The following is a 23,832-nucleotide window of genomic DNA, read 5'->3' as shown; positions in this document are numbered from 1 at the left end:
TCTCATATTCGAACTTCGGGCTGCATACTGCTAATGCTGAAATTTTGAAAAATCATAACTTCCTCATACGAAGTCAGATTTAGACGTTCTTTTTATGCACGCTCTCGGTTTAACGTATTCTACGACTTTCATTTAGATCTCTAAGGCCAAATATCGGTCTAACGTAAATTCACTATTTACGTCGCGTTATGTCGTGCCGGTTCTTTCGCGAAATTTCGACAGGTCATAACTTCTTCGTTATAACTCGGATTTCGGCATTCTTTATATGTACGAAATCCTTGTTACATATACTACAACTTAGTTAAGATTAATCCTTCTAAATAATCTTCCATCAAAAAATCATTTTTGATACTTATTGTCCTTAAATTGACTAGCCCCAATCTACAGGCGTTATATATATATATATATATATATATATATATATATATATATATATATATATATATATATATAATGTTTTGTGTGATTTTTATTATATTGGACTTTGAGTATTAATTAATGTACATCTTGTTTAAGTTGGCATTCTATCTTTTTGAGAAATATTACTTTGTGGATCACATAAAAATTATGAAAAAATAATATTATAAAAGGGTCGAGTTAGTGGGTCGGGTATTCGTTGATTCGGTGAATATGTGTATGGATTCGACTATTCAAGACCCTGAGGGTTATTGGAACGTGACGGATCATGTTTTTATTTTTTTAACGGGCTTGGATCAAGGGTAATTCGCTCCAAACACACACATTGACAGGTCTAGAAACAACACTTATGTGTTGTTGTATAGAAACATAATCGTTTCGAGACCATAATCATGACCAACAATTCGAAAGAGACCAAAAACAGGATTACATATATTAGACAAGTACCAAAAGATATATGATCCTCCAAACCTTAAAATGACAAAAATAATTAGGTCATCTGGTATCGTCTTCACGACCACAATCTCCCTCCACCTCGAAATCAGCCACCACTAACCAACACAAGTCACTGAAATACTCTCGACTACCACTAACCATTCACATTCATCTTTGTCGATCATCGTCTACACCACAAAAACCACCACGACCGATCACGAACCACTGAGATGGTGTTCGCAGACTGTGGTCGTTGCCGATAAACCACAAATCCTTCCGTTGTAACCATACGTGATGGTCTTATTGTTGCAGACTTTCTAGAGATAATAAGTTAGATTTGGACCGTTGCCTATCATAAATCATATTTTCAAATGATCATTGGTGCTCACTAAAATTTATCGGTTTGCTCTATGTTATTCTCATGAACTTGCAATTATATTTTCACGAATAATATCATTATTTGATTAAGTTTAGAAAAATATGATTTTGTGGCAGTATTCTACCTCAACATATTGTGTTTTAGTGTATAACTTTTTGCAAATGGTTACCAACCTACCATCAGATGTTTAAAAAGTTAAAAGTTTAGGAAGATCCAAGGTGCTCAATGTCCAGTTGTGACGTTGTCCACCGATTAAACCATGCAAGCAAACATGTATGATATCCCGACACGTGTCACAATCTGCTGGGCATCCTATCCGTGGTTTAATCTGAACCGTTGACTTACGGTGTAGAAAACTAGCATTAGGCAGGGGTCCAGTTCACAAAGATAAGGGGTTTGGTACATAAATAAATGTGTTTTAGTTTAATCAATTAATAATTAATTAGTTTTCATTTATTTTTAGCATCAACTTAATTCCTTTCTGTTACAAGTTCTCTTTTAAGTTTTAACTTCATCCATGGACCATGGCCACGATTTAGATTGAAAACTAGTTAACCAAATTCCTCTGTTTTTCGTCTACTAAATCTCGCCACACTTTTGTGCTTTCCTCACTGGAATTCATTTCTCATAAAACATGGCGACGTTTGATAATGAGAATATGGAATCTGAAGTGGAAGATGTTAAAGTTTTATCAAAATCTGATCCCTTGCTCGGTGATCCACCGGTGTATACCATAACGCCAATCCCACAACGTCCACCGCCGCCGATGAAAGTTACGGTGTTCAAGGAGGAGCCAACGGAAAACGATTCAAAAGGTTCGACGCCGGTGTCAAAACAAATGTTGGTGGCGCAACCACGGAGGGCTTCTAAAGACCGCCACACGAAGGTGGAGGGCCGTGGCAGGAGAATCCGCATGCCAGCGGTGTGCGCTGCTAGAATCTTCCAGTTAACTCGGGAACTCGGTCACAAGTCAGACGGCGAGACGATTCGGTGGTTGTTGGAGCACTCGGAGGCGGCTATCATTGAAGCCACCGGAACGGGGACTGTTCCCGCAATTGCTGTTAATGTAAACGGGACGTTGAAAATTCCGACGACATCAAGTAACGGCAAGGATGGGGAAGATGGTAGGAAAAGACGGAAAAGATGCAGCGAGTTTTATGACGTGAATGATTCATCGTCATCCAATTTCGCCCCTGTGGCTCCGGTTGCCCCACAAGGACTTGTCCCCTTATGGACCAACGCCGGTATGCACGGCGGAGCTTTCTTCATGATCCCACAAAGCCTTCCCGGCGGAGGCGGAGCATCCTCTGCCCAGGTGTGGGCCATACCCACCGGTTTTAACATCGGAGCAAGACCCATTCCCAGTTATCTGTCAGCAATCCAAGCAGGCGGTGGTGGAGGTGGCGGTGGAGTTGAAACGCCGTCAGGATCCGTATCAAACAATAGTGAGAGTGAAGCTAAATCTGGGAAAGTTCTGACGAAATTGGCTCCGAGTTCAAGTTCAGTTACTACAAGTCAGATGATTAGGAATTTGTCTTTGAAGATTTACGAGAAAAGAGAGCTTCAATTGATGGTTGGTTCGTCAAATCCATCTTCTTGATCCAATTCGTTATCAATAATCATTTAGATTCTGAGTTGAATTAGAAGTAGAAAGTGTTTTGATGTATTGTGTTTATTATTTTGATTTTTTTTTTTTTTTTTTTTAAAAAAAAAAATAAGGTAAGGGGTACGGGTGCGAGAGTTTAGAATCCTAGTGGCAGTGGGTCCCCGTTTAGGTTGTGTGGTCCATGAGATGTCGCGTGGATAAGTGGGGTTTGGAGACATGGTCATGGACCCTATTTATCCTTTTGGTTATGGGCCTATGGGGCATTGGGGGCTGCCATCAAAACCTTCAACAGAGGACACGTGTCATAGAATAAAAATAAAAACATTGTTAATTATTAACAAATAAAATAAAATGGTACTTCTTGTTGTGAATTTTAAATCACATCTAAAATTTTCCATCATACGATTTCCCATATAAAAATACAATGTAGTGTAGATAACAATAAACGGGTCTATAAATTTGAGTCCCGTGGTAGTATGTGTAAAATGACACCCATGTTGAATATGTTTTTGACAAAAATAAATATAAATCTTAATTTTAGTTTTCAACAAATAATATTAAAAGAAATATAAAGGATTATTTCGTATTATAGCTTGATATAAAAAATATGTTTCACATAATGGATAGAAATTTATAATAAAATATGAAATAGGTTTAGGTTTTACATGATATATAACAAAACTATCCATGAAATTTCCAGAATCAAAATCCGGCCCAAGTGTTGAAATAGCTACTTTATGGATCTGGAGTGGACTCTAGATGTTTATAAATACTCTTTTACATATATGTCTTATTTTGTGAAAAGGATTTTTTCACCGGGGCATATCATATAGCCTGGTATATGTTTAAAAAATTTGTTAGCTTTTTTTAGAAGACAATAAATAAAAGTATTTGTTTGTTTCTTTTTATAGAAAATGTAAAAATAGCTTCTAAAGTTGCAAAACAATTTTAACTCTTAAACATTCAAAGTTTGTCTTCCTTTTTTATTTTCTGTTGTTTAATTTTTCCGATTTGGGTTTTTTCATTTCTTGTTTTTTCCAATTTGTTTTTCTTTTTTAAATTGTTTTGTTTTAGATCGTCTCTTGTTCTTGGTTGACTTTGTTTTGAATTTGAATATGATTCTTATTGATTTTTGGAATCTAATGGTTTTCAAGAATAATAATGATGATGGTTGTAATGACCCTATTAAGGTTGTTGGCAAATGATGATTTCATTTTAATTTAGCTAATAAAAACTAACTTCAAAAAAAAAAAAAAAAAAAGGGTTTGTTATGTTTTGGAACAGATACTTCAAACAAGAGAATGGTGCAGAAAATGACAATATTCATATCAATTATCAAAGATCATGTTGTACAAACCATCAATGTTAATCACCTCACCTCAATTGTATTCCAAACCACAGTTATACCATGATAAATAACCAACCTTTACACACATATTTCTCCAAAGTGTTTTAAGCAATAAGTCATCATGCAAAAACAACATCTGATCTCAAAACATACTTCACTCCTTTTGTAACATTTCTTGCTTCATGCAACATACACTTGGCTCCATGGATATGAAACAGTGCCATTCCTTCACTGGGACTTACCTAAAACACACACAACACAATTAATCAATCAAAACACAATAATCACAAAATAAACAATTTTTGTACAAAAGACATAAGAAGCAAAACTAACCTCTGCTACAAGGCTATTTCGTGGACCATAAAACACAGTTTCACCACCAACTAGAGGTTCAAAGAATTCATGTGATTGTGAATTGTTCACATCAGATTTAAGTTTGGACTCAACATCACCACTCAGATATATCAGCAAAGTGTAATGAGTGCGTTTTCCCTCTCCAAGGTCAACACTTTCATCAATATGTCGACCAAAACGTTGACCAGTCTTGTACCTGAGTCAACATATAGCATAATTAGCATTACATGGAACAACTATATTGTTAAACCAACAGGTGATAAGTTTGAACAAACCTGTAAAGTCTAATATTTGGGTTTAGCCCAACAGCAACTTTGCCTCGAATAGTGATATCAGAAAAGTGTTTGCTAAGACCAGATTCCCATAGTGTAGCAGCAAGAACAGGATCATTTACAGCAATGCGATCATTGTCTCTGTAAGCTTCACCTTTTGTGGGTCCAAGACTTCCTTGGTGGACGAACCCAATTGCTTCTGCTGTTTTTACAAATGCTTTTGATTCAGCAGCTGTTAGGAAATTCTGCACCTGAGAATCTTAAACGAAAGAGGAACCACTTAGAGCATACAATATCCAGGAGGTATTTAACGATTCCTAACTTTAATTATGATTCTGCAAGAAGCATTAATCACTTTATTAATGGACATCCGGGTTCATCATCAATTGAATCGCATGATATTTGATGCATCTAATACTCGTCAGCGCAATTAAAACCCTAAAATGAAGTACTTTGAGTTCATAACTTCAATTTGGCTCATGTCGATAGCAGATTTCAATAGACATTTAATATGTCCATGTGGTATGAGAAGAACCGGTTACTCTTATATGATCGGTTACAATTCTTGTGAAGATTCGACTAAAACAACAAGTCCGGAGGATCCAGAAGAGTCTAAAATGATATTAGGGTTTTAGACGAAAAAGCACAATTGAAACTTAATTGCACCACACACTAATCAGATCGAACCAATATAAATGGGAAAAAGAGTAAACTTAAACCGACTATAAACCCAGAAATTGGTTGGGGAAGAAATACATAGGTAAACATACAGTAAATAGATCGTAATCCTTTAGGCGAGAAACACGGAGATTGGATTTAGGCTTGATGAGTGGCCAATTCGACTCCGTCTTCTTCGATTTCTTCGCATTTCCTCCGTCTTTCTTTCGATCCCCCATCCTTCTCTTCATGAATGTCACTCCTCTTCGTCAGATTTCATGGTCTATAAACTACAAAATTGTTAGATGGTTTTGGGTTGTTTGGCTTAGCTTAGCTTTTCATTAGAAAAAAAGTTTTTTTTGAAAAAGTCCTAAAAATTTATGTTTTTGTGATTTTTTCTAAAAGTTAATTTTTATCTGTATCCAAATTCAAAAGTAACTTTTAAAATATAATTATCAAACATCTTTTGATTTCTATATTTTTTTAAAAGGTTTTTGCTTCTAAAAAGCTAAGTCAAACACCCCATTGGTACAAAATGTTTTGGAATTGCATCACTAGTCAAAAAAAGAATTTTATTGCAGGTTTGGTTCAAATGTTTTTGAAAAAACTTGATTTACCTTTCATATTTTGTTTTTTTATATTTATTTTATTACATAAATTTAAAAAAAAAACAAAAAGAAAATACCATCCACTCTCTCTCTCTCTCTTTCTTACCAAGAAGAAATTTATCAAGCTCTACCTTCTTTTCTTAATCTTTTCCAGTTACTCAATGCTCAAACTCATCAATCTTGTTTTCAAACCTAACTCTTCTTTTCTTAATCTTTTCCAGTTACCCAATGCTCAAACTCATCAATCTTGTTTTCAAACCTAACTCACATTGATCAAAACTTGTATGATCTGTTACCTCCATCTACAGCCTCCGTTCTTCAGAAAATTGCTTTATTCTCTGCACACATTGAAAAATTAAAAAAAATAAATAAAAAAAAAAAAAAAAAACATACACTCACACACAGTGAAGAACAGTGCAAACCTGTATCAAACCTCCATCTACAACCTCCGTTCTTATGAAAATTGCTTCATTCTCTACACACATTGAAAAATTAAAAAACATACACTCACACACAGTGAAGAACAGTGCAAACCTGTATCAAACCTCCATCTACAACCTCCGTTCTTAAGAAAATTGTTTCATTCTCTACACACATTGAAAAATTAAAAAACATACACTCACATAGTAAAGAACAGTGCAAACATGTATCAAACCTCCATCTACAGCCTCCGTTCTTAAGAAAAATGCTTCATTCTCTACACACATTGAAAAATTAAAAAACGTACACTCACACACGATGAAGAACAGTGCAAACATGTATCAAACCTCCATCTACAACCTCCGTTTTTAAGAAAATTGCTTCATTCTCTACACACATTGAAAAATTAAAAAACATACACTCACACAAAGTGAAGAACAGTGCAAACCTGTATCAAACCTCCATCTACAGCCTCCGTTCTTCAAAAAATTGCTTCATTCTCTACACACCTTTAAAAATGAAAAAAACATACACTCACACACAGTGAAGAACAGTGTAAACCCATTTAAAATTGGAATCCTTCTCTTGGATGGTTTTCCCTCAACTAGTGTGCTTCACGAACCAAATCCCACTGTCACCCCTTCTGAATCCCTCTGTTTCAACTAAGAAATTAAAAATAGAGAGCTTATATTTGGATATGAAACATATGCTGAGATTTTCAAGAACTATCGATTTTTGAAAAATGGAGGAGGCGATTTTCACTGGATGGATCAAAACTTCAACCCAACTGGATGATCAATCAAAAAGCTCTCCATTTTTCACTGGATAGATCAAAACTTTAACCAAAAAGTCAATGAAAAGAAACATCTAATTAATTTTCTCTATAGAAATATCCTCAAAAACCTAGATCTCGTTCCAGCTGGATATTTATGTTGTTTTTTACCTCCATAGAGATGAGACGCGTAGATCATCCATAGAGAAGAGGTTTCGATGATGGTGGTGTTTTTTCTGATAAATGCTTACTTTTTAATTTATGAAATAAAAGAAAAATAAGAAAACAAAATATGAAGGGTAAATCAGTCATTTTAAGTTTTTCCAAAAACATTTGGACCAAACCTGCAATAAAATTCACTTTTTGGACTAGTGGTGCAACTCCAAAACATTTTGTACCAAACATCCAGTTTTTGACATATCAGAGGGACCAAACTTGGAATTTTGTTGTTTATAAATCTACGATACCAGGTCCGGCCAAATAAAACTCATCATGTTTGAATCAAATAAAGGGACTAAAATAAATTATCTTTTTATTTATAAGAGTTTACTACAGTTGTTTTTTTACTATGTTTTTTACCCGGTAGTTAAGACTTTACTATAAAAAAATAAAATTTAGGACTTTTTATCAAATAGTTGAAAATATTGGAACTTTAATGTATATTTTTGGTTTCCCTAAAAACAAATATAGCTTCATAAGACCCAATTTGTAGCCTAAGAATTTTTAATTGTGATTTCTTTGCCTCGTCACTATTTTTCTTACTATCATAATCTTTACCCTACTACAATCACAATCAGGAGAAACCTGCAAAACCCACGCCACCATCTTCTGTTTTTCTAGATTAAAGACTACCAACAACTCAAACTCAATAATGGGGTCGTGGTTTCTCAAGGACCTACAAGAGGAGGGAGGTGAGCTTCAAAGGTCTTGGTCTAATGGTCTTGGAGATTGATGCAAAAGAGAGAAAGTTAGAGAGAGTGAGAAGACTTGTAAAACTTTCTTCTTGGTTCGTCGTCAAAAAGGGGCAGATTGTATAAAACACAAACAATATAGGCCTAATCAAAAGGGTGTGAATATGTAGAAGGGTAAGAATGGCAGTTTCGACTTCTTAGTTCTCCATTTTTAGGACTGTAAAAAAGCCAACATAATATTAGTTTTTTCCTTTCTTGATTATCTCCATTTTTTTTTTCAATGTCGGGTTGTTGAGATTAAAAAAACTAATTAACAAGAAGCAAATGTTAAGGATTTCAATATGGTATAATTGACTTGAGCAGTTTCCAATAACTCTTATGCTTAAAAAATATCACACCATTCAACTTGTAACCAAAAAAGGATATATACACTAAAGTACCAATATTTTCAACGATAGGACAAAAAAATCTTATAAACTTTATTTTTTTTGACATTAAAGTCTTAGCTATCGGCTTACCGGAAAAAAGGGTAAGTGTGTCCAAAATAATTTGTTGTTAAGATTTTATTGTCAAAAAAATAAAGTTAAGTTTTTTCGTCATATCGTTGAAAATATCGAGACTTTAGTATATATATCCCATTAATAAATAAATAAAATAAAAAGAAAATATATGGAAATAAAAAGAAAATAAAAGAAATTTATGGTCCTGTGTTTCATTAAAAACAAAATGGAAAGAGATTGAAAGAAACTGAAATAAAAACTCTCTTTTAATTTCCCTTCTAAATTGGAAGGATTTAAAAGAAATAAATAAAATGTTTAATTTTCTTTTTAGTTATCGCCAACTCGGGAGATTAAATATTGATAGGTTACTTGAGGGAATCAAAATATAAAGACAAGAAGCACATGCATAAATCGTAGAACATCCATCGTTGAAAAATTAGGCACTACTTGTAATACAAGAAACTGAGTGGGTTAGGCCTAGAAGTCTGGTGATCACATAGGGTTTTCAACCCATAATAATTAAATTCTTTTTTTAATCAAATCATTCGACCCGATTACTCATTCTCGTTATCCTCACTTTCAATCCCTAAAGCATCTAATTAAAGGGATCTTAAGGATTATCTTCGGGAAAGACAATATTGATTAGGGAATTCCTCAACAATATATGTCAGTAAGGTAACAATGAGGGGGATGGAATACAACTGGTGAACACTTAGTTCAAAAACACCTACAGGTTGCGAGCATGCTAGCGTTCCACTGCACTGTCTAAGAATAGTTTGTGGTCGTCATCTATACTCCGTTAGACGAGTGGATCATCTTTAAGTCAAGGCCTCTTATCATTTATCTCATTTTTCATCTTCCATCATCTGGATCATCTTTCATCTACCTATCTTTACCTAACATACTTATAGGTATAAATACATATACAGTTTAAATCAAGTAAAACATGTATAAATCGTTCATCCAACATAGACATCAGGAACACAGATAATAGACACATATGACTTGTAATTTATATTAAATACTTCATATATGTTTGTAATATGAAAGTAACTATGCACTCACTTGTTAAAGTGATGACTCGAAATTCGGATAGTGATTCGTTTCTATCAACTGTCTTTTCCTTTGACGCAACCAAGTATCATTATCACTAAGTCTTAGTCTAATATTTATTGAGACTACTTATTAGTCTAGTTTCATCATTAATTCAAGAGCTACTTCAATATCTATCAGGTAAGGATCAGCCGGGCGGGACAGTTGGGAGGCAGGATCATTTCGGCGTATAACCTTTCTGAAATCTAACAACCAAGTCAACGTGACCATTCTAGACACCTCTCCCGTAAGTAGATCAATTAGTATAATGACTTGGAATCACTGATAAATCTTGTTTATAGGTCCATATTGATGATGATGGCCCTAAACATAAGTTTTACTTAAAGTATGGTAAGCATAACTCGACTTACATGTGGTTCAGCAAGAAACCAAACTCTACGCGGGCAGAACTTCTAAACCAAAAGCTCTATTTCTCTGGGATTTTTGGAGCTTCGGAGCTTCGCTACTAACACATAGGAAGTTCTAGAGAAAAGCTTAGAGGCCTTTGGGGGGGGGGGGGGGATTAGAATGGAATGGTGTGAGGAAAAGAGTGAAAATCAAGTTCGATTTATGGGTTGGTCAGTGCCCAGTACACAGAGCATACTCAAAACCTACGATGGGCGTACTAAGGGCCAGGTGTCACCATCAGATTGTAGGCCTTGGGGAGCAAGGGGTGTGCGAGATCGCGACACGTGTCACACCGACGTTAATCCGAAAATTAATTATCTTGAAAAATTCATAACTTTCACATACGAGCTCCGTTTTTTATATTATTTATATCAAAACGTAGATATCGACAATATCTAAAACTTTCATTAAGACTCCATCGGCTAATTTTGACTTTATTTTTAAACTTATATTTTAACAGGCTTAGACATTTAAAGTACGTAAAAATTCATAACTTTTTGTCATATGACGTCCGTTTTCGACTGTCTTTATATCGTTGAGCTCTTATTAACAATATATTCAATTCTTATTTAGATTGTGTCGGCTGGTAATCGATTGATCTAAAATTCGATTTCCAAGTTATACATTGTTACGCTGAATCTTTGAAAAAATCATAACTTTCTCAAATGAAGTGATTTGGACGTTCTCTATATGCACGCTCTCAGTTTAACGCCTACTATGACTTTTGTTTAGATCACTAAGGCTAAAAAGTATTTTGTCAAAATTTTACTTTTTATGATACGTAGAACTGTTTCGGTTGAATCACAAAACTTCAACGGGTCATATCTTGTTCGTTATAATTCAGATTTCAGTGTTCCTTATATCTCTGTAATCCTTCTTATGACTACTTCAACTTTCTTTAAAGATATTGGGTCTAATTATTATTTTATTTTAGACGCGTATTTTATTCTTATTTTATTATATTGTTATAAACACGTATATTGCACATAATTTATACGTAAATCGATTAATACTCAAATAATTCTTCTTCATTACTTCAAATAGGTTATAATTGTTGACCCTAACTATTACATCATCATAATAATTTTTAACGAAAGACACGGGTGTTAAAACTATCCCTATATTAGAAACATCCCAAAACTAGGTGTTACAATTCTCCCCCACTTAAAATTGGATTTCGTCCTTGAAATCTGACTCTATTAGATTTTTTTAGAACTACACTAACACAATCCATATGCTCCCTCTAACCACTTCATATAATCAATGCATCCATATCGAACTCGAGAGACCATTCAAAACCCAACTGATGCCAACAAATAACCCAGTTACTTGGAACACTTAACTGCAACAACTACCTTTATATCCAAACTCTAAGACTCCACTCACAGCAAAAACCACTCAAACGGGAACTCCCAAAACTAGATATACTAACCATATACATTGATGTACTACACAAAACTAGGAGCCTAACAGTCTAAACTCTAGTGACATACATAATGGCTGACAATCATCCACTCACCATATTTACCCCAAGTCCCTGACAAGGAACACCACTAAATTGTGAATAACAATACTTAAAACATTTCGATCAAGAATTCCAACACATTCCAAATTCAAAAATCGCCTAAAAGTTCTCAAATACACACTTGACTTCCTGACAAGTTGAGACCAACCAATTGCTCCCACGAGCATAACCATGGTTAATACAAAATCCCACATGACACTCAAGCTCCCAAAATAACTCAGATGTACAACCATCTACCAAAACATTCGAGAGACTTATAACCAACTGTATAACTAGTAACTTAACTCATACAAAACCTTATCATAAAACGAACACGAATCCACAAGGAAGAAACCCAATTTTGAACTACTAAAATACAATCATGACCTTTCCAAAAAGTCAACATCCTACAACTGCCCGACTCAACCTTCTGGTCACTGAGCTACCAATGAGAGCATTATACAGCTCAAACACTTGTCTATGCCACACGACTAAAAAACCAACACACATCTGTCCACTAAATAACTGTCGGACCCACTCAAATAAGTGAATCCATGCTAGCTCACGACACACCATGACACCATATAACCATTGGGATGAGTGTAACGCCCATAGATCCGGGCTAGTCAATTTAGAGATAATAGGGGTCGAAAATGACTTTTCGACAAAATATTAATTAGAATAAATAATCTTAACCAAGTTTTATAATATGTCACAAGGGTTCCGTACATATAAAGAACGCCGAAATCCGAGTTATAACGAAGAAGTTATGGCCCATCGAAGTTTTACAGCAAAACCGGCACGGCACCGGGAGAGGTAAATAGTGAATTTTTGATAAAGGACTTTTTAGCCTTATCTATCCAAATAAAATGTGTAGTATATGTTAAACCGAGAACATACAAAAAAAAAAGAACGCCCAAATCTGACTTCGTATGAGGAAGTTATGAATTTTCTAAGATTTGGCATAACAGTGCACGACCCGAAAGTTGAATTTTAGATCGAGCGGTTTTTGGCCTACGCGAACTAAATGAGAATTCAAGATCTCATTAATAGGAACTCAACGGTAAAAAGACAGACGAAAAAAAAGTCTGTATGTAGAAGTTATGAATTTTACGCGGACATTTAACAATATAATCTTCTCGTACTGTTAAATTTAAGATCGGTCGAGAATTAACCGACGGAGTCAAAATGAAAGTTGTAGATCTTATTTTTACCTACGCGTGGATATAAATAACGTCAAAAAGGTTGTATGTGAAAGTTATGGGTTTTAGAAGTCGAAAGTGGGTTGTGTGAAAATGGGTGATGTGGCACAATCTTGGCCATTGTTTTCTCTCCAAGTCTTTCCACTAGATGGGTTTTAGAACCTCTACTACCCTCATTTTCTTCACACATTTCCCATTATTTCTTCTTTTTACTCTCTCTCTCTAGAACCTCTCTCTAGCCCCAAACCCCCAATCCCCCCCCCCCCCCCGAAAAGCCTAGAGAACCTCCCTAGCGCGAGGCGGAAGCCCCAGAGTGCTCGACGACTCTGAGAAGAAGAGCTTTTCGGCTCGGGAACACTGCTCCAAGCAAAGCCCGGTTTTCTTTAAAATCTGTTGTAAGTGAACTACGCCTACGCTATTTTTAATATAGTTTTTATTTAATTATAGTAACGTTACTATGAACTTATAATAAGTACTTGGGCTATTATTATGGGTTATATAAGTATTTTTTAATGCTTATATAATAGTAATAATAGCTAGACTATTAATTAGTCTCGATAAATAATAGATTAAACTCTAGTGGTAGTAATATTAGGTTTCGTCGAAGGAAATTATTTTTAAGAAGCGAAGCGCTGTCTGAGTTCGGAATCACCACATTTTCAAGTGAGTGCAAAGTTCATTTCATGAACATGATTTTAATACAAGTATCGATTGAAGTATTAAATATATTTTTATGTGCAAATTATTTGATGTTGCTTGAGATACTTGTTAAAGAACATACCTGATTATATATGCTGATTTAGGATAAAGAGTAAACCTAAATTAATTATGAGGAATATTGGGTAGTGTTTTCTTACGAGAACGAGTGAATTATACTCAGAGAATAAAACCTTAGTATATGTCATTGATCCGGGAGCATGGATTATACATAGTCATTATCCCTAGTCCGAGAGTATGGATTAGGCATAATCATTCATCATTAATTCGAGAGTATGGATTAGTCATTCGTCCCTAGTCCGAGAGTATGGATTAGGTAAAGTTGTTCATTTCTGATTCGGGAGTGTGGATTAGGTAAAATGGCTAATCTTAGGTCCGAGAGTATGGATAGTCTCGTTATGAGGATCAACGGGGTGGGATAAGAGTTGTTTATATATATGGTGAAATTGTATATTTTGTGAGTTTTAAACTATATATATGGTATAACATTGTGGGATTGAAATCCCTATGTACTCACCAGGTTTCCCAACCTGACCCACTCAGTTTATTTATATCACAGGTGTTGATATAAAGTCACATTACAGTAAGAGATTAACGAGATATAAATCACTAGTGATAATGAATGTAAGTTTTGTTTATGCGTAATTATGTTTCTGTATTGACGATGACATCCCAAATGTTTTAAAATGAATAAAAATACTTTTCTTTGGAAGTGCTTTGATAATGTTTTTATCATGTTTTACTGGGAACAAATTATGCAACATTTTTATTAAAAGAGGTACTCTGATTTTTATAAATCATAAACAAAATTGGTCTTTTCTGGCCGTGAAAATGGGGATGTCACAATGAGAAGCTCACGGTTCCTCACCATTCTTGCCATCACCTAACCACAGACATGAAAAATCTCAACTTGCACCCAGTGGCCCTATAGGCACATTGGCATCATCCCACTGACCTGCAGACACCTAGTGAACATCCCAAAGTCGAGGTGAGAGCATTTACATCTAACCAAGTGTTGTTTAGAGTCTAGAGTCGAGACCCACAATTTTAAATAAGTGTGGGGTGAGTCAAGAGAGAGGATAGAGTTAGAGAAGAGTCATAAAATGTTGCATTATAAGGCTCTTATTCAATTAAGATATTGGGTTGAAGACAATATATGAAGGCAATATCATTTTCTGACTGCTCAGTTTTCACATCGTGATTAATTATTATTCACGTCATGTGTCTAGTATTAATGGTTATTCAGAACACGCTTTTTAGCAACATCACAACGTGGCATATCCCTTCACGTCGTGAATTCGTATGTTTCACGAAAATGAAGTCTTTGATGCATTTTAATTCGTGGTTCACCACACAAAGATTATTTTGGCTCGTTTCCTATACCATATAATGTGGCGTATGCTTTCCCACATTATTCTTCACACTTTGGAGATTTGCACCACTTTTATTGAAGGTTGAAGTTTCGATTCCATATTTTGTTGGCACCTTACATTTTTCGCAAGTTCAAGATCCAAGTTCCTATCTAGAAGAAGTCCATATTCAAGACGCATATTTCTTCCACACTTTTGGAGTACGATCCTATCACTGCTATCCCAGGGGAGTATGTTCATTTTTCTCCCTTTTATTGCTTTTACATTATGTCATGCATACAATTAGGGCAGTGTATGTAATAAGTGTGGGGTAGGGGTAGAAAAAGTAAATTACTAGAAAATTTGGTAAATTTTCAAAATTTAGTAATAAATTTTAATAGGTTTGAAATAATAATCTAATAATTTAATCTAGTGATAATAATTTGAACTTAAATTGCTGCTATTATATGGGGTGTCTGATGAGAGCTCAAATGTTTAGTTAAGCCAATATACTTTATAATGCATTTGTGTCCCCCTTTATTGTAGTGAAATCATATGACAAAAACACAACCTCGCTTAGTATGAGGGATGCAATATGTTTCGCAGTCTGTACTTGAAATGTATCCAGGAAAGCTTATGTAGAAATTGCACATAGATTAATTCTTAACCAATAAGGGTTGAAGTTAAGCGTATCTACTTAAGCATGTAGGTTTTGAGCGAAAAAAAAAGTGAGTACATATAAAAAAAGAGAAATTACAAGAAAAGTTGAAGAATTTTTGGAGCAATTAAAGTATAAAGTATGAAGATCGAAGATCAAAAATTCTAAAAAATCAAAAGTTGAAGATACAAAAAATCACACAAAAAGGTGGTGAATTTAAAGAAATTGAAGATCAAATATCAAAGAAAGTGAAGAATTCAATAACTCCATATTGTGGTATCTTAAAGTTGTAATTCTCCAGATTATGTATGCTTTGGTAGCTTTACAAAAATACCTTGAGGTTAAAAAGTTTTATGCGGATGGATTTGGAGGGATGTATATAATGAGCATTGTTCAAAAGTAGTGGGAAAGTGTTTATGAGGATTGTGAGTATTTAGAATTAAGGGGGCTCCATAGGAAAACTTTAGACACAAATGCATGTGTTGAGGTCTTGGGATAATGGCTGAGTTTGAAATGGATTGTTCTATGTGATGTTGGTGATGAAGGTTTGAATTAAAAGTAATTAAATTTGCTTAAGGGCAAGCAAAGAATAAGTGTGGGGTATTTTGATATTTCCATATTTATACATGTTTTTAGGTAATATTTATTTACATTTTTATAAATATTTTGGTTATTAGCATAGAATAATGGTACTTATAAGCTTAATTTATATTCTGCAGCCAAATAGAAGCATTTTTGAGAAAATGACTAAAAATGACAAAACATGGAACTTTGGAGGCTTGGAAAATACAAGAAGAAAGAAGCCTACGTAATCTACTGAATTCACATCGTGAGGATTATAGATTCACAACGTGAACACGAATCGTCCAGAAGATAGACATCGCGAAGAAGAGTCCTTAGCCAACACGAAAATCTGCTATTCACGTCGTGAGACTTATCGATTCACGACGTGAGTTTGGAAAAATCAGAAACTATATATATCCTTGCTCATTACGACTTTAGGGAGTTTTTGGCTGCTTTGAGGGTTCCTGGAGATGACTTTCAGGTGAAGCAAAGTTCTAGAATTGGCTATTAGCATCCAAGGAGAGGAGAAGTTCATATTAGTTTAAGAATTTGGTACACTTTAATTATGTATTTGAATATGAGTTATTTGTGTTTGTTAGCTAGTATGTCCAACTAAATCTAGCTGCTTCTGTTAGCTAGATGAAGCTAGAACTCATGGTGTAATACTTTAGCTTTGATTTATTTGTTGGTTAAGATTTGTGTTGGATTGATTGAACCTAGCATGTTTGATTTAGTATTTGATTGCTTTAATTTCTTATTATGTGTAATTGATGACCATTAAATTGCATGAATTAGAATACCTGATAATTTAGTGAATATTAAATTATTAGAGTTAGGATCAAACCAATCTTAGTTAAGCAATTAACTATTGAATTAAGTTGTGCTAGAGAACTCATATTATGACTGTAATTGTGTTTTGTTAAGCAATATTACATTGCTCCAACTTATAAAATAATATTCTGTGTTAGCTTAAGTGTGAACATGCTTTGATTTACATGAATTAATTAATGTTAGTAGATTTAGAACTAAATTGCTAATATTATCTTAATTGGTAACCAATAGTAATTGTCATAGCTAATTTATAAACCATTGAGTGAAAGTGGATTCAAACTAACAGAAGTGTTTTGTTACTGATTAGATTTGTGTTAAAGTGTTAAGTTCATCTAAAATTGCAAAATTAGATAAATCTCATTTCTTTGTTAGTAATTAGGTTAATTTAGTAGTAGATAGATTAATTAGTCAAAACCATTCCCTATGATCGACACCCGACTTACCCGACTATTCTATAATTTTACTAGGTACACTGTCTAGGTGCAATTTAGTTAGTTAGGTTATAAATATAGAATTAGGTGTAGCTATTTGCACGCATCAGTGGGAAACCATGGAAATGAAGATGGGGAATGGAGTGTTTTTTATAGGAATGAAAGAGTGATGAGGTGCCAATGACGGTGGGGGTGGGCCACTGAAAAAGATGAAGATGAGGTGGTGGTGTCGTTCAATAACCAACAAAATCAAAAAGAAAACATTAAAGGTAATTGGGATGCATTATAATCGATATCCTTACCGGAAAGAAAACATGGAAAAACAGAGGAGGAGACACCCTCCGCCAAATTGGGTACTATGACGAGCTATCGGAGATTGCAACTCCTATTTATTGTATCCTGCTCTCCTTCATAACGAACGCAGATCGTGATTGACACCTATAAATTCTCACCATTATGCATCTTTGATTGGTCTGCTTTAAGTTCATCGAACGAATCAACGCTTGGGAGGGTGTAGTGGAGATGGATCCTTAGTGATGATGGTAAAAATAGATCTCGGTTGTTCTCCGTTTTCATGGTTTATAGTGAGAGAGAAGACGAAGGGTGGGAAACCATGAAAATGAAGACGGGGAATGGAGTGTTTTTTTATGGGAATGAGGGAGTGGTGAGGTATCGATGATAGTGGGGGTGGACCGCCAGAAAAGATCAAGGTGAGGTGGGTGGTGTCATTTGGGATGAGAGAAGGGGTGGTGGTGGGGGGGAGGGGGGCAAGAAAGTAAATGAGAGTGAAAGTCGAAGGGTGTGTGTAGGGGGGGGGGGGGGGGGGTTATTGGTGGGGAGGGGTAGGTGATTTCATGTTTTCATATTTTTTTATAATTATTAAAAAAGTGGGATTTTGTTTGTTATTTTTTTTTTATTATTTTAATCATAAAACAAATAAAAGATGTAAAAAAATAAATAATAAAAGTAAATATTCTTTTTAAATCTATCAATGACAAAATTCACGGAAATTTCCTTATTTTATGACCAAATTCATGAGGAAATTTTGATTTTGAACCTAAGTTGAAAACATTTAAGACACAATCAACAGTTTTTATAAAGCCACAAGGATTAGTTTTCCAGTTTTATCTTTAACTTAATATTTTAATATTTTAAGACATCACCAACATTCAACATGGCAACTCATCAAGCTAGGCCGAAAGTGATAATGGGCTTTTAAAATCCCAACAAAGTCGATTAGAGCTGGAGGTTTAGACTTTAGAATTATTCCTTCTCATTGATTGACAAGGCCGTAAACTAGATGTTGGTGGATGAATTACATGTTTTAAAAAATAATGTCAATTATTATAAATAATTATTTTGATCAAGAAACTATATTTTATATACTTAGTTACTTAAAACTACTAAACTTTCATTCGGTATTTAATTACATAATTTCATCATTGTTAGGCAATTCGATGTTAAATCTTTGTATAAATTCGAATATGAGCAATGTCTACATGAATATTAGGCTCTGTGTAAAATGAACAAACATGCTTATTTTAATAAGAAAAAAAAACATATACTTACATTTTAAATTTGTTTAAAATTTAAGATGTTTTGGAAGGCTATGTGAATTGTGAGGTGGGGTTCCAAGTCTAAGTTAAATAAGGAAATGTCGTGGTCCTTACATTAGGTGAATTATCACCATCGTCCATTTAGGTAGGTCATAAGAGACAACCAAAGTACAAGCTAATTTCTAGTTGACTGAATTTTCCTTAACAACACTGAAAAATAATAATAACAATATGTTTAAGTTAATTGATTCTATATCCCATTTTGTTTGATCCTAATATCACATCCATAAAGTAAAAATAAAAATAATCAAAATCGGTCATTATATTATGAAATATTAGTTTGTGGATGACCATTGGATTTTCTATTTATTCCATAACTCACTATTATTATTTAGCATTAGTAACAACCATTTGAATTTGTTTTATGAGTGTAATAATGCACCATCATAATGTATACATCTTTCATCTTATTTTGGTTGTATAAATAGTGAGTCATATGTATTAGAAAGTTGATGATTTCATCACAAGTATTAAACTAAAAGTTATTTCTACTCTCATGTCTTTCTTAACTTTATAATTTATATTGTTATTTGATCATATTTTATAATATGTTATCAGAATAACTCTACCATAGAGCTCTAGCTCTCTATTGTTCTTATCATTTTCAGGTACGTATTTTTTTTTAAAGTTCTCATGTATAATTCTTACAACTTATTTTATAAAATTTCTTAACTAACAATTCCTTAACATACAAGTCTTTATTTTTATTAGTATTTTCACTATGAAAAACCATGCTAGAGAAAACTTTTTCTACTTTTCATACCATTAACATGCTTCCGCAACAGCAATGTCATGAGAAAGGTTTAAAAAAATATGAATTAATCTCATGTCTTCTTGTGGCTAAACAAAACAATGAATTATTGATAAAAAATCACCAATCAATCCCGACCGGTTCTAGTGCATTCCCTGAAGTGAATGCAACATTATATAATCATAATAGTCATGGGTCTAACCGAGGTCGTGGATGTTATCATAATTATAATAAAAATAACAAGATTACAAGTAACCATCAGAAGTTGAAAAATAACAAAAACCCACATACTAATGATAAAAGTGGCCAGGGAAAAAAGAAAGTTGAAAATATTTGTCACTAACATGGAATGATCGATCATCGGTCTTGTACATGCCGTTCTCCAAAGTATTTTGTTGGTATTTATCAAGCTTCTCTAAAATCTAAAGAAAAATAAAATATCAAAACAAATTTTATTAAAAATGATTTTAATGAAGATCGACTATAAATGACACATTTGGATGTTGTCGATTTTCTTGTCTACCCAGAAGGGACAGTGGTGTCATGGATGATGATATAAGAATAATCTGTAGTTTTGTTCATGTCATTTATTATGTTTTTATGTCATATTCATTTCATAAGAAATTATGTCATCACAATCTTCTCAAAGTAATAAAATATGACTTTATTTTTCTAATTCGAATGTTTCTTATGTTTTATTTATTTATTAAAGAGAAATATGGATATTCGCAAAAAAAAAATGTGAAAGATATATGTCTTATAGACAGTGAAAGAACACATGACACTTTTAATAATAAAAAATATTTTACTTACTTATCAATTAGAGAAGCAAATGTTAATACAGTAACGGGTAATGTAAAAGTATTAGAAGGCACTGAAAGAGCAAATATAATATTACCACAATGGACAATAATTACAGCTGGTGATGCATTACTTTCATTAAAATCACTAAGAAATTTATAAAGTTTTAAGGATATTCGGTCTAACGGATATCGTGTTAAAACAACAAATGATGGTAATTAAGAGTATCTCAACATTAAAAAAACGATGTCAGGTAAGAAAAATCTTTTGGAAAATTACCCATATTGTCCTCCAGATTGTAATATACAAATGTTAGAATGATTGAATCTCATGCTATTCAAAATAAAAGGTATGATAACACCTTCAAAGTTTGACATGATCGGTTGGGCAATCCCGGATCAATTATGATGTGTAGAATAATTGAAGCTTTAAGTGGTCATTCCTTGAAAAACAGAAGATTTTTTAAGCTAATGAATTGTCTTGTGAGACATGCTCTCAAGGAAAATTAATTTCTCATCCATCATTGAAACAAAGTTGGGTATGAAAGTCCTAGTTTCTTAGAAATAATTCAAGGGGATATATTTGCACCAATTCATCAACCATGTGGATCATTTAGATATTTTATGATTTTAATTGACGCATCAACTAGATGGTCACACATGTGCTTGTTGTCTAGTCATAATCTAGCTTTTTCAAGATTACTTGCATAAATAATCCACCTAAGAGCACATTTTCTCAATTACCCAATTAAGAAAATTCGACTTCACGATGTTGGAGAATTTACATCACAAGCTTTTAATGACTATTACATGTCGATTGGGATAACTATTGAACATCTTGATGCACATGTTCATACGCAAAATGGTATACCTGAGTTGTTAACCAAACACGTTCAATTAATTGCAAAACAATTACTAATGCATTCTAAGCTTCATGTATCGACATGGGGACATGCAATTTTACATGCATCATCACTTATACACATCATGCCAAGTTGTTATCATAAGTTCTTCCTTGTTCAACTGGTTTGCGGTCAAGAACCAAATATTTCCCATCTCAGGATGTTTGGATGTACAATTTATGTACCCATTTCTCTACCTCACTGCACAAAAATAGGTCCTCAAAGAATAATGGGAATTTAGGTTGGATGTGAATCTCCATCTATAGTAAAATATTTAGAACCACAAACTGAAGATTTATTTACAATCATATTTGACGATTGTCATTTTCATGAATTAGTTTTTCCAACATTAAGGGATAAATAAAGAAGTTGGAGAATAAAATCTCTTGGAATGAGTTATCGCTTTCAGTTTTAGATCCTCATTTAAGTCAATGTGAACTTGAAGTGAAAATATAATTCATATACAAAATGTAGCAAATCAATTGCCAAAAGCATTTACTGACCCTAAGAGAGTAATAAAGATACATGTACCAGCTGTAAATCCTCCAATTAGAATTGATATCCCATGAGGTAAAATACCACTACAAATGAACCTAAGGCACACTTGAAGCGTGGAAGACCAACCGGTTAAAGATAAAAAACCTCGAAAATGAAACGCAACAAATATAATTGATGGTCCAAAAGAGAAAACAATATCTCTTGAAAAGATTAGTGAAGCTCTAGAAGAGCCTAATGACACAACAAAATAAACTAAGGTACCTAAAAATTATGAAAATGAAGAGATCTCAATAAATTGTGTCATGACAGGAATAAGATGGAACCGAAATAAGACAGTCGTCGACGATAATTTTTCATATCATGTTGTGCACGAGATTATGGATGATAATGAGGATCTTGAACTCGAATCTATAGATGAATGTAGAAATAGCAAAGATTTGCCAAAATGGAAAGACGCATTCATTAAAGAGCTTAATTCTCTTACTCAGTGAAAAGTTTTTGGACCTGTAGTTCGTACACCAAACAGAGTAAAAGCAGTGGGACACAAATGAGTATATGTGCTTAAAATAACCGATAAAAATGAAGTTGTGAGATATAAAAAAAGACTCGTTACACAAGATTTTACCCAAAGGCCCATAATTGATTATGAAGAAATGTATGCTCCTTTGTTTGACGCAATTACATTATGTTATCTAATAAGTTAGGGTACACATGCAAAACTGGAGAAATCCTAGAAGGGTTTATGGTGCCAGAAGCACAAACTTCTAATTCTCGAGAAGTATATTCAGTAAAATTAAATAAACATTTGCATGGATTGAAACAACATAGCCATATGTGGTTGAATTGTTTAAGTTCATTTTTGTTAAAAGTGGGCTAATAAAATGATCCATTAAGCCTATGTGTATTCCTAAAAAGATCCGGATTGAAATTTGTCATAATTGTTGTTTACGTAAATGATTTGAACATAATTGGAACTTCTGGAGAATTGGAAAATACCACTTCTTTTTTTAAAGAAAACTTGGAAATGAAAGATCTTGGTAAAATGAAATTTTGTTTGGGTCTTCACCTTGATGTGTATTAGAATCGAGTACTGAATACGAAATCAATCTTAGAAATCAAAAAGAACACGTCGAGTAAATAAGATCTTATTGGCTCATTTATGTCTGTAAAGAGTATAAATGTTTGAGAGAGTTTATAATAATAAACGGCGTAAAAGATACTCTATAACACTTGAATTTGGTATGTTCCCTTCAACCCTTCTATTTATGAGCACTTCACTTTTTGTCCTTATGGTTAGTACGCGGGGCGTACCATAGGGTACGCTTAGCGTACTAGCTGATAAGCTAGTACACGGGGTGTACTATGTGTGTAAGATTAGCGTACTAGTTTGAGGTTGGATTGCGCCTTTGGGCACGTACATGGGGCGTACGTGCGTCTAAATGAAACCTTAATTTTGGGGTTTTTCACCCTATATATTCACCTTAAGTCCCAAGAGTTGGCTTCTTTATCAGTCCCTATTGTCCTAAAACCCTAATCTCAAACCCTAATAGCATTTTTGAGTGTTCTTGAGCCTTGGTCTTGATTTTTGGTGGTTTGTGCTCCTTGAAGTGATAAAAGAAGAAGTTGGAAGACTCATTCATTGGAAGGAAGCTTAGAGATCCAGATTTAGGTCCATCTTTTGGTGACTTTTGAGGTATAAAGTTCTTAACTTGTCTACTATTTGCTTTGATATACTCTTTACCTTGTTATGATCCTTTTGGTTAGTCTTGATGAGTTAAGACCATTTTAGAAGCTAAATCTTGTAGATTTGGATGTTTGGAGGGTTTCTTA

General features: G+C 33.8%; 2 protein-coding genes across 2 annotated transcripts; one reads left to right on the top strand and one right to left on the bottom strand.

Moving 5' to 3' along the window:
- The first annotated feature begins 1,685 nt into the window (after nt 1-1,685).
- Nucleotides 1,686-3,215, top strand: LOC145028526 (transcription factor TCP19-like). Its single transcript, XM_078977219.1, has one exon. The coding sequence runs from the start codon at nt 1,866-1,868 to the stop codon at nt 2,829-2,831; it is 966 nt and encodes a 321-aa protein (XP_078833345.1). The 5' UTR covers nt 1,686-1,865; the 3' UTR covers nt 2,832-3,215.
- A 924-nt stretch (nt 3,216-4,139) lies between these two features.
- On the bottom strand, nt 4,140-5,786 carry LOC145028525 (2-oxoglutarate (2OG) and Fe(II)-dependent oxygenase superfamily protein). The gene is made up of 4 exons (XM_078977218.1): nt 5,582-5,786; nt 4,815-5,062; nt 4,519-4,735; nt 4,140-4,427 (listed from the first exon to the last, which is right to left on the bottom strand). Exons 1-4 carry the CDS (start codon nt 5,717-5,719, stop codon nt 4,305-4,307), a joined length of 726 nt encoding a protein of 241 aa, XP_078833344.1. The 5' UTR covers nt 5,720-5,786; the 3' UTR covers nt 4,140-4,304.
- Nucleotides 5,787-23,832: the final 18,046 nt, after the last annotated feature.

This window comes from Lactuca saligna, chromosome 2, assembly GCF_052625555.1.
Source record: "Lactuca saligna cultivar CGN05327 chromosome 2, ASM5262555v1, whole genome shotgun sequence".
Lineage (NCBI taxonomy): Eukaryota > Viridiplantae > Streptophyta > Magnoliopsida > Asterales > Asteraceae > Lactuca > Lactuca saligna.
Note: the sequence above shows the minus strand (reverse complement) of the source record. Positions and strands in the feature narration are given on the sequence as shown.